General features: G+C 35.5%; 1 protein-coding gene across 2 annotated transcripts; it reads left to right on the top strand.

Moving 5' to 3' along the window:
- The first annotated feature begins 7,674 nt into the window (after positions 1-7,674).
- Positions 7,675-12,079, top strand: LOC126823976 (uncharacterized). Of its 2 annotated transcripts, none has more exons than XM_056101607.1 (4): positions 7,675-8,065; positions 8,735-8,934; positions 9,804-10,176; positions 11,349-12,079. In XM_056101607.1, exons 2-4 carry the CDS (start codon positions 8,779-8,781, stop codon positions 11,888-11,890), a joined length of 1,071 nt encoding a protein of 356 aa, XP_055957582.1. In that variant the 5' UTR covers positions 7,675-8,065; positions 8,735-8,778; the 3' UTR covers positions 11,891-12,079. The 2 variants fall into 2 exon arrangements, with proteins under 2 accessions (XP_055957582.1, XP_050409014.1); XM_050553057.2 differs by having other exon boundaries at positions 7,675-8,069.

Below are 12,079 nucleotides of genomic sequence, written 5' to 3'. Positions count from 1 at the left end.
GTTCCTTACCAGACTCCATAGTTTTTTTTATTATTTTTGTAGCTATGCAAGATAAATGAAATGAAATGAAATGGGATTTAACGTTTTACTCTTATTTTTATTATTAATGTAACTATGCATGTTTTGCATTTTTCGGAAAATATCAAATTTCTGACGGCTTAATACACGCGAATGTGTACTCCGATTGATTATTTAATATAGAAAACAAAAACCGTTAATAAATGAAATGAAATGAAATTTAACATGCTACTGTTCTGCTCCGACTGGGCTAATGAAATGAAATGAAATGGGGTTTAATGTCCCACTGTTCTGCTCCTACTAGGCTAATGAAGACGGGTATATGGTATGCAAGGGAAATAAGGGAAATTTTGCTCGGACAGCGGCGCTATGACCTACTCTTATTTCGAATTTCAGCTGTCAAGGGTTCCTTTAAGTGCACGCCAATGTGTACACGGGACCTCGGTTTTTCGTCCCATCCGAACGACCATATGTTGTCCCGTGCTAGGCCCTCCGTCCTACACAACTGGCAAGAGGGAACGGCGTCAGAATCCAGATAAACTTTCTCGGCCGACAATTAAACAACTTTAACCCTTTGAGATTCGACTTTTACAATATTGCAACGGATTCCTATCGGGGCCCGTGGCAGGGCATTGAGGGTGCTGGGATAAGCATTTCGGCAAGGGAGGTGAGGGGGGGGGGCGGTCTGTCCCCCCCCCCCGTCTCGAAATTGTTTGAAAGATACATGGCGTATATCTGGGATAACTGGATGAAACTGTGCTAATGAAGACGGGCATACGCCATACAGTGTGCTATGAGGGAAATTTTGCCCGGGCAGCGGCACTACGGCCTACTACGGCCTCTTATATCGAATTCCAACTGCCAAGGGATCATTTACGTGCACACCAATGTGTACACGGGACCTTGTTTTTTCGTCCCATCCGAACGACTAGACAGCTGTCCTTGTAAGGCCCTCCATCCTGCATCACTGACAAGGGGGAAACCACGCCGGAAAATCTGAATAAACTTTCTCGGCCAATGCAGGGATCGAACACTCGACCTCCAGGCTAGCGAGCCAGCGTCTTACCCACTTAGCCACGTGATCCCCGGGATAACTGGGGATCACTTTGTTCAAACCCAGAAACTGATATTTAACACAGCAGCATATACCAAATACGTGTACTACGTTTTAGTTTTACTGATGTAATAACAATCAGATGTACACGATTTTGACAGGAAACTTTAAGGAAGACGAAAGTAAAAGTTTTACTTTATGTTTAGTTTAGCCTACCTAGAGCGATTGATAACCAGAGCGGATACCATAACGTTGACTAGAACCTCAAACGGAACGAGGGGGGGGGGGCAGGACCCCATGGCACGAGGGTCCGACAGGTTGCTTTCAGTTTAAATTCACCAAATTTTCAAAATTAAGTCGACTGCCGGAATCCGATTCTAATCCTATCCATGCCACTAGGTACATGTACCCACAATCAGAAAAGTCACTGGTATTCTTCCACTTGTGGATCAAGTAACAGTGTATTTTTTTTTTTAATAATTTATAATAGTAGGCACCCTTTATACCAGCATTATAAAATTTCTACCTGGATCTATAATATAGAGTCGGATTTGCAGTATATTCTAAGATTTTTTATGGTGGTTGGATTGGACGATAGTATTATTATAAATCAGCTTTTTTTGTAATTTGGAATGTATGGTTAGTAATCAACTTAAATTTGAAATCAATCTGATTAAAAGACAGATCCTATTTCGTTTCGTTTTCATACTTCAAAATTTCGTTTTACTTGTCTTTACTACACTAGAATCTGGAAGAGTTGTATTGACTTGTTCTAAATGATGTGAGCTATTAGCCAATGAAACGGTCTGTTACGGCGAGCTTTAGGCGTGTTTTGCACGGAACTGTGGGTAATCCACTAGTAACATCAATGCTGATTAGTTAATCAAATGTCTGACGTCTTAGGGTCAAAAGCCGCGGCCTATCGCTACAACCGGTCACCGAAAGTATAAAAAAACGAAAACAAGTATAGATCTGTATTTTATTCAGGTTGATTTTAAATAATTATATATTTTGACTTATGACCTCTGATAATTGCTTCTAAGAAGTCCATTTTCTCTGAGTAACATAACAGCTAATTCAAGCCCTTTTACTAAACAGATTGGTCGGTTAAAGGATAAAAGAAAGATTGGGGAACTTCCTTTTTGTAGCGACTGAGCGAATGTTTACTGCTGATCTTTGAGATTGTGGCTTAGAAAATAAACAAAGGGGTAGGAGTTCTGAACGTCTTGCCCTCCTTTCGCCACTCCTCTCCTTTCTTTCACGTTGATGCTTTAAAGGGACATTATGGGAGATTAGATAAAAAGATGGCAGTTCTCGCTATAATAGTTAAAATATAAATAACGTAAACAGAATATGTAGAAAATGTCAGTCAAATTGCTCTACTCTGAACCGAGATATTAGCGATTGAATTTTGGGCCTAGCCCCGATCATCATTACTAAAGTCGGTTCGATAAAAGAACAAAGTCTCGATTATCCATTTATATGTTTAATTATCTTTTTAAAAGAATGTATTCCAATGCTCTAAATATCGCAGGCTAGCGATGGCATTGAGAATTGATTATGGTCTGGATAAGTTAATTAATGTCTAATTAATAATTGAGATAACATTTCAGGCCTAAAGAAAGGCCTGCAATAGGCAGATTTAACTCTTGCATAATGTATGTTTAAGTATAGTCAGATCGATATATCGTTATAACATGCCATAGCTGAGGTATACTCGGTTATAGTCTACCCACATGCATATCCACTTCAGTTTCCCTATTATTGGATTCTGTCGTCATCTTACATTGCATGTACAAAATGAAAAACCAATCCATCGATCCACTGTGTTCTTATTTTATAAGTGACTTAAACATACATTATGCAAGAGCTAAATCTGCCTAGGCTTAAAATGTTATCTATTAGACATTAATTAACTTATTCCGGCCATAATCAACGCCCCATGCCATCGTTACCCTGCGATATTTATTGGATTTGAATACATTTTGTGATGGATGATTTAACGCCAAAATAGATAATTGAGACTTTGTTTTTTATCGTACCGACTTTAGTAATGATGATAGAAGGCTAGGCCTAAAATTCAATTGCAAATATCTCAGTTCAGTGTGGAGCAATTTGACTGGAAGTTTTTACCTCATCTATTTTTTAACTATTATAGCGAGAACTGTCATCTCTTTATCTAATCTCCAATAATGTCCCCTTAAATAAATACAATTACTTTGTATCTTAAACTGCTTGAACTTTGACTATTTAAACTGAAAAGTGGTATTAGGTGCTGTAGAAAGTGTAAGCATGTTTTGCCTTTGGCACGGCACTCGTCGCCATATATAACTCCTTAATTAGTATGGACCTCGTGTGACTAGTTATTATCTAGCGTACACTTGTCATTATCTGACGTACAATATTTAACGCTCGCTACAATTCTTTTGTTTGCTTTGTCCCTAACCGGGATCCATAAAATTCGGACGATACATATCTATTTTCTGTCTTGTCCGCAGGTTTATCTTGTAGATATTTGTTTTCCGTGTAGTGCGGTCCCCCTGCACTTACTATCAGATAATTTAGAAAGTGTGAACATGTGGTTTATGATATACAAAACACGGTTTGTCATTTTCATCATATGATGATGTTTCATGTAGAATGTACATAATCAAATGTGTGTGTGTGAGTAATTTAGAACAAAACACATAATGTTTAGCGCCGAGCGGTGCGAGCTCAAGTTGAAAAAGGGCAAGTTTCAGCGATAACTGCGACACCATCATAGATTCGCCACTGAATATAGCATTTCATCAATCCAGCTTACTTCGTTTTCTCAGTTTATTTTTGATTAACGTTTTTATTATAGCTTTTTCCATTCTAGATGTTTAAGAATTACTTTTATTTTGTCAATAAAATAATTTGAAAAAACATTTGCCAATAGAAACACTACAATCAGAGTCTGGAAGATCCAGCAAACTATGTAATGACTTTATAAGGCTGTTTAAATGTTGTATATGTCTTTTGTATTTTCTAAATTGTCCTTGATTTGATAAGGGATGAATTTACGTGTTATAATTAAAATAATTTATTTCATTTCTAGATTTGAAGATAATTGGCGATGGATTTCAAGTTTCGTTTCCGCTAAGAGCTTCGACAGTAATGTGTCATGACTTACATTCGTGTGCTTCGTCATTAAATCATTTCCTGTTTGGTCAGAGAGTAATGTTATTTCGGAAAGATAGGGTATGATTTTAGAAAAGTGTTGAATTTATAGACGTATTTTCCTGTCGACACAATTTTCTTTCTTTCTTCCTAGCAGCGAGGAACTGATTATACTTTTCTTAAATTAATTCTTTATTGTCAATGTTTTAAAGATCTGGAAGAACACAAAAATGGTCAGATATACTCTTGTTCTCAACATACAAATTTTCGATAATACTATCATATTTTGTAGTGTGTATGCAGTGTTGCTTTTATTTAAATATTTTAAGAATTTATAACATAATAACGAACCATGTCCAACTTTGCATGAAGTTAAAACAATGTCATACTATATTACGATCATCTCTATAAACTGATTGAATCTCACAATCCTCAACATTTCTCAAATAAAATGTTTGAAAACTGTTTCTCAAATTGATTGACCGCCAAAATAACAGAACGTTATAAAGAGATATGAATTATAAAAGAATATTGAGCTTAGATTTCTAAATTGATATACATACCTAACAATTAGTACGATTTAAGGCGGATTAATTAGTCTGACTTGCATAGGCTTATTACTGGTTTAAGCTTAGCAGGTTTTTTTTTTCCTGCTTTATTCGGTACCCTCCCATTTCGACTACATAACAACAGATTATACGGTCTAGTGGTTTTATTATCCCTACTTATATACACTCTCTATAGCTAAAATAGATTCTTCCATGAAAATACACCATTTCGACTACAGCTTATAACAAAAGTAATTTATATATAGATAGAAAGCAATGATTAAAAAGTAATTCATTTAGACAGAAGCCCCCCCCCCCCGCCACCAATTAAAAGGTAATTTATAAATAGATAGAAACACAAAACACAGATTAAAAAGTAATTTACATAAAAATCATATTTTATGGCACTAGTAGTCCAAATAATCAGTGGAACGATACAATGCTAATAAGCTGGCATAATAAAATTTGTAGTCGAAATGGGGTGCAGTCGAAATGAGAGTGAACACTTTATTCGGCACACATGTTATTTCATTATTTCAGCTAATTTTTTTCCTTTAACATACATATATATAAGGTTTTATATTTCTTATATATATATATTTTAAAATTGTTTTGGTTTCTAACCATAACCATCAACTTATTTGAATTTTACCAGTTCATGCAAAAAAAAAAAAAAAAAAAAAAAATATTTCATTTTATTACTTTCTATTTAGGATCATGTTTAGACTTAAAAAAATAAGCAAAGTTGAATCCTCTATAGAGGTACATGTCCTCAAAGATAAGTGCTAATTAGCATTCAGTTATTTAATCAGTCAGTTGGATGAAAAGACAATTAGATAGTCCTACAGGTTAATCTGAGGGTGACAAGTAGGAAACCATACAAATGCATCCTACTATCTCATCATTTTATGGTTTCAGTTTAACAGTCATGTGGAATAATTTCCCATGTATATAGACAAATAAATTGGATTGCTTGTGAATTTTATCTAGTGAACTATATTTTCAATCTATTTTTCAAAGTTTTGAAGTTACAACAATAGTTTTTGTTATGCACTACCCCTCGTTTAAAAATTTATTTTTGCCTTGATGTGATATTTCATAGAAATAACAATTCATACAAAAAATATATTATGTAATGAAATTTCATTTCTTTATGGCAGAAAAATAAGTTATTTTTAATGTTTATAAAAAGTTTTTTGTTTATATAGTCATAAAGTCAATGGACAATGAACGGTAAGTAATTACTGCAATGTAATGGGTAATGGTAATTAATTACATTGCTAAACATGAGAATGTAATTATAATGAATGCAAATAAGTTGTTTTTCTAATAGATAAAAATATATATGAAATAATATAAGAATTTCATGACTTGTTAAATAATGATAAATAATCAACATGGTTTGCTTTATTTATTGGAATCAAAAACTCTGAATTCAGTTCTGGTTTTCTGTCCTACTAATCACAGGGTGGGGGGATGGCCAAATGGTTAGCACGTGCGCGTTGTATAATATGTCATTGAGTCAACTGGCGCGGTTTCTATTCCCCAGTTGTACGTGACAAGGAGTGGGTCGTCTATCCAACCTCGTGGATTTTCTCCGGGTCCTCCGATTCCCCCCCCCCCCACTGTTGAAGACCCTACGCACAAGCGAATTATTGAAATAAAATTGAACAATATATAAGTTCCGAAATGACCTAGTTTGTGTTAAGTGGGAGTTAAACCGCATTTTTCTTTCCCCCTATAACTAATCACCGACAAGAACCGACAATGGCGGACACAGCATTGTAAAACACGTATGACAAAGAATATTAGATAATATACATATTCTACAATTCATATCCAAAGAGTAAATGATTTCATAAGAAAATGAAAAAAAATATGGATAATTGAAATTTTAACAAAAAAGGTTCTACTAACCACCGGCATGAGCGTTTTTTTTTTATTTAAAGGCGACGAAAATATTGCAAAAAATGACCGTTTTGAGAGATATAAAATATACTTAAACATACATTATGCAAGAGCTAACTATTTTGCAGGTCTTTCTTTTGGACTGAAATTCTTTCTAAATTATTAATGAGACATTAATTAACTTATCCAGGCCAAAATCAACTCTCAATATTAAATAGATTAGAACAGTTCAGCCATATTTTGATTTAAGCTAAAAAATGGTGGGGCGAGACTTAGCTTCGAACAACCAGTACGCTGGTTGAAATTATTGCACACGTCTTGTCAAACCTTCAAAGACTAATATCTTCGCTCATAATAGAGTAATTTGAATTAAATTTTCAAATTATTCATTTTACATTATCTATTTTCGAACTATTATAGCAAGACTGGGTAGCTCTATATCTAAATCTTACATAATGTATCTTTAAATATTTGATTTAATTAAAAAAAAAACTAAACAAGTACTAAAGAGCACTAAAGTATTGAATATCAAAACAATTGAAATGGGTTTGGTTATCTGAAGAGATGATCTTCCAGGTCGAGTTCACGGGATGGTTATCTAACTGACATCTTTGCTTAACTATTCATGAACAGAGACAGAAAAGAAGAAATTAATGAACCAGAAAGTCACCATGTTGATATCGAGTTTCAAATGATACATACTGAAGCGCAGTTATTAAACATCAATTTTCTTGTCAATCCTTCAAATGTTTCCTCTCGAATTGCGTAGAACTAGATTTATTGTCAGTTAATATCATAATCTAGATTATCATAATTTATCTTCAGTCTTATATCACTTTCTTGATTATTCGTTTACATTATGTTCACGTTTGTTCATATTTTCTTTAAATGTGTTTAAAAGATATCGTTTTTAGGAATATATTATTTTGACATCAATTAAACACTGAATAAAAAAAATTAAAAAAATGAAAGTAAGTAAAATTGTCCATGCGTACAGTAATTAAATCCTATTCCGTTATATTTTACAAAATCACCCAATCATAAAGAGTTTATTCATTCTCCCGAAGACAATTTAATAATCAATGAAGAATATCAGATTTGTCTAAATTAAGAATTAATAAAAGTGCTGACATGTTTCTTAAAACAAGGCGTGGGTCTATTGATATAATACTCTTTATCTATCTTGATATACCATGATAATACAAATATCATATAAAGGGATATCCATGACGATTAGAAGAGTCATTGCTAGAAAACAATGTCATCACGGAAACACTAACTTCTAGAACTATACATAGCTGGTACAAAACAAATGTTTCCTATATAAACAGACTACATTGATATCAGTATCAGAATTAACTTTAATACGGATCAAGAAAGACACAGATTGAAACTTGTAGGTAATTATCTTTTGATTAATACGTGGATTTATATTATAAATCATATATTAACTTTGATAGATATTTCGCCCCTATTACCATTGTGTTTATTCTATTTACCGTAAATGGATATTAGATTAAGACATTAAGCCTATTTCTGACTAACTATATAGCCCACGTGACAAATACTCTGCATAATAAAGCAACATCTCTTTGGTAGAAGCGGCCGTTTAATAAAGCTATTTCACAAGATATCGACACCTGGTTGATCAATATATCTTTATAACAATCTGATGAAAATACAGATCTATATTTCGTTTCATTTTTTATACTTTCGATGACCTCCACTACATGAAGATCTGATCTGTTCTAGTGGGAGGTCATGTCAAGTGTCAGTGTAATGAAGGCAAGTAAACGAAATTTTGAACTATAAAAAAACGAAACAAAATTGAATCTGTGTTTTGTCTACGATATCATTCTTGGTGAAAGTGGACGTTAAACTTCAGGAACGAACGAACGAAAGGATCTGTGTTTTAATCAGATTGCACTTTATAAATAAATAGAAAGGTATGTTTATTATATTATTCAGTTATCATTAACGCGTATTCACTTCATGGTAGCAGACTCTGAATTAAACAATTATTTGATACGATTCTAGTTACGAATGTCTCTATTATATGTTTTAGTATCTTACCAGGACGCGAACAGTATAATTTACAAGGGAAAAATCATGTTGCATATCGTATTGGTTGTTCTAGTATTATTACATCAAACAAATGGACATGCCCGTTTGATCGATCCACCGTCCAGAGCGTCCATGTTTAGATTTGGATATAATACTCCTCCGGATTATAATGATAACCAAGGATTTTGCGGTGGAAAAGAAGTAAGTCTAAATTCATATTTTATTCATTGATTTAAAAAAACTGTCGTATCATTTTTTAAAATACTGTTTTCGTAAGAACATAATTGATTCAGTAAACATCCGTTAGTGTCTTAGCCAACGTATATTCCCTGTTCTTGTATGCCATGATGGTCGGCATCAAAATGTTTACCTGCAATGTCTTTTGTCAAAGTACCGACAAGGTTCGAATGTTGGGCACTGTAGGCCTACGGGCACCAATATTTTTTCCAGAATTAACGGCACATTTATATACAGATGGTCATTACAGGTATCCTCTTGCCAGACACCCTGCTTCTTGATATTGTGTTGGTTACCCGTTGTATCGGGTGGCCTAGAAAAAAACCAAGTACACTATTTAAAATGAATAACAAAAAGAGAATTGTATCATTAGAATTATACAATATGAATGTTCGATAACTTAACTCCAAATTGCAGATCGACCGCCCAAAGCTTTGCTAATGGAGCAGTCACATCACACTCACCTGAATTCACATGAACAAATGACCAATATGTCCCCCGTCATGCTCGTAAGCTCATTTTCCACTGGGAAATCAAATTTATTATTTCTTCTAATTTAGCCCATTTTACATGAGTATATTTTTTATGTAAATAATTTCCTGCGTATTTTATCAACACTTTCTGAGAGACCCTTGAAGATGACGTAATCCACCGGATTCAGGTCCTGGGACAGCGGTCTGGGTTTTGGGAGCTCGAATACCTAACCCCAACTTCTTGCTACGCCACTGCAACACGAAATACGACTATTTTACCATCCCCTGTCCTACAGCGTGAAATACAAGCATTGTCGTCGAAGAGAATTTCAAAGCATTGTAATGTTCTTTTTTCCACAGAGACAGCAAAAGAATAATGGACAATGTGGGGTCTGTGGTGATCCCTGGGATGCAGCAGTAAAGCCTCATGAAGCAGGGGGTATTTACGCAACGGGACAAATTGTTCGAACCTACAAGACTGGAGCCCTTATAACAGCCACTGTCCAGGTCACAGCAAATCATATAGGATATTTTGAATTCAGAATATGTGTTAATAATGACGTTACTAAACCAGCAACACATGAGTGTTTTAATAAGCATTTGCTTGAACTTGGAGATAGACCTGGGAGCAAGTTTTACATTGATAAAAATAATGGCGATAAAAAGGTTTCTCTTAAGCTCCCTGAAGGTGTCGTCTGCTCACAGTGTGTATTTCAATGGAGATACCGTGCCGGTAAGTCTGCTAATACATGTTAATTAAATTGCTTAAAGTACAGACCAGAGACATAAGCCCAGAGACTTATAGACAGGGGCGGGTCCAGGACGTTTATCAGGAGGGGGTTTGTCAGATTTCTATTAATATATGATGCCATCATCGTCTCCAATTTACATAGGCATGCATACACACTGAGCTTTTTAAAGAGAAAAATCCAACACCCTTGGGAAGTCAATTTTTATTATGAATTAATAAGATCACATTGTGATTCAATTTCGCTGATGCAAAGCATTAATTGTGATATCACATATGTCTATAACATGATCTCGCGCTTTGAATGCCCATCTCATTCCACCATCTGATGATAACGGACAAAGCACACGACCGTGACACTTTTCCCATAAAAAAGATGATGTTTTACATTTGTTTAATAGCAGGAGTGGCGGGTGATCGATCCCCCTCCCCTTTGGATCCGCCCCCTGATATATAGAGGCTGGCCAGCTGGGACCGCAGGCGCCATTTTGTTACCCACTATGTAAGTTTAATACATCAACATTAGAACAAAACAAAACGAGCGGAATGATAGTTCAATAGAATATGTAGTGGGTAAATTCGATACCTTGTAGATAATTCGCAGAACGGAGGGCCTGACAAGGACAGTTGTCTAGTCGTTCGGATGGGACGAAAAACTGAGGTCCCGTGTACACATTGGCGTGCACGTAAAAGATCCCTTGGCAGTTGGAATTCGATATAAGAGTAGGCCGTAGCGCCGCTGCCCGGGAAAAATGTCCCTCATAGCACACTGTATGGCGTATGCCCGGGTTAGGTGCAGAACAGTAGGACGTTAAACCCCATTTCATTTCATTTGTAGACATTGGTCGGAAAATGGCCAATATATCGAAAAACATCGAGATTGTTTGAGCACCTAACGACACGAAAACGAAAGTAAAGGTTTCGTTTTTAATGATCAGTTACCGGTTAGCCTACATAGAGCCATCGATAACCGAGTGCTCGCCTTCATTGGACCGTTCTACAGGCCCGGACTAGGCCCAAATTACCTGTCGGGGTCGGATGCGGAAAGAGGACAGGCAGTTGGCTTATAGTTTTTAATTCACAAATTTCGAAAGTTACGTTATGTTTTCTATCCAAACCAAATAGATGTTCCAATTGCATTGTATTTTATGTTTCAGGTAACAGCTGGGGAACTGATCCTAACGGTAAATCTTGTGTAGGATGTGGAGCACAAGAAGAATACTATGCCTGTGCGGACATTTCTATTGTGTCGGGCGGTTTGGTGACAGGGTCTCCTGTAGCAGGCGTTACAATACCAACAAAGTACCCCGCAACCAGTGTTACGGTACCTACCAAATCCTCAGTAGTCAGTGCTACGGTACGGACAGAAATACCGATTACCAGACAATCTCAACCCCACAAAACCTCCTCATTCGCACCAGTACAATCATCGCAAAAGCCTTCCACCAATAAAAATTGTCACGCAATTGGACAGTTCAAAAACGACCAAACTTATCACAATTGGTGCTCAGCGAGTTGTGCTCAAGATATATGTCCGGATACCATATGCAGATGCGATGATGTTAGCGACGAAGATGGCGCCCCTAATGTCCCTGAATGTATGTCCCATGGCGTGTTTAAATCTAACAGTATGGACCAGTGGTGTAAAACAAATTGTCAACTGAAAAACTGTCCAGCTTCTCATTGTACATGCGCATAAATGACAAGACGTTGGACTGTTTCTTTATACCATTTATATATTAGACATTTTTCTTTTTTCCATGACATACTATCCAACATGTCTAAATCGCCGTCTTTTCTCTTTTATTTATACTTTATTTTTTATTTCTTTATGTATATTTTATTTTTTTTATTTATATTTTTCGCTTAATAAAAAATCCCCAAATTA

This window comes from Patella vulgata, chromosome 1 (assembly GCF_932274485.2).
Source record: "Patella vulgata chromosome 1, xgPatVulg1.2, whole genome shotgun sequence".
Classification (NCBI taxonomy): domain Eukaryota; kingdom Metazoa; phylum Mollusca; class Gastropoda; family Patellidae; genus Patella; species Patella vulgata.
Note: the sequence above shows the minus strand (reverse complement) of the source record. Positions and strands in the feature narration are given on the sequence as shown.

What these genes read in the sequence shown, in the direction of transcription:
- LOC126823976 (XM_056101607.1), top strand. Translation starts at nt 8,779, where the DNA reads ATGTTGCATATCGTATTGGTTGTTCTAGTATTATTACATCAAACAAAT. An exon ending in GATTTTGCGGTGGAAAAGAA is followed by an intron (nt 8,935 to 9,803) that starts GTAAGTCTAAAT and finishes TTTTTTCCACAG; the next exon opens with AGACAGCAAAAGAATAATGG. An exon ending in TCAATGGAGATACCGTGCCG is followed by an intron (nt 10,177 to 11,348) that starts GTAAGTCTGCTA and finishes TTTATGTTTCAG; the next exon opens with GTAACAGCTGGGGAACTGAT.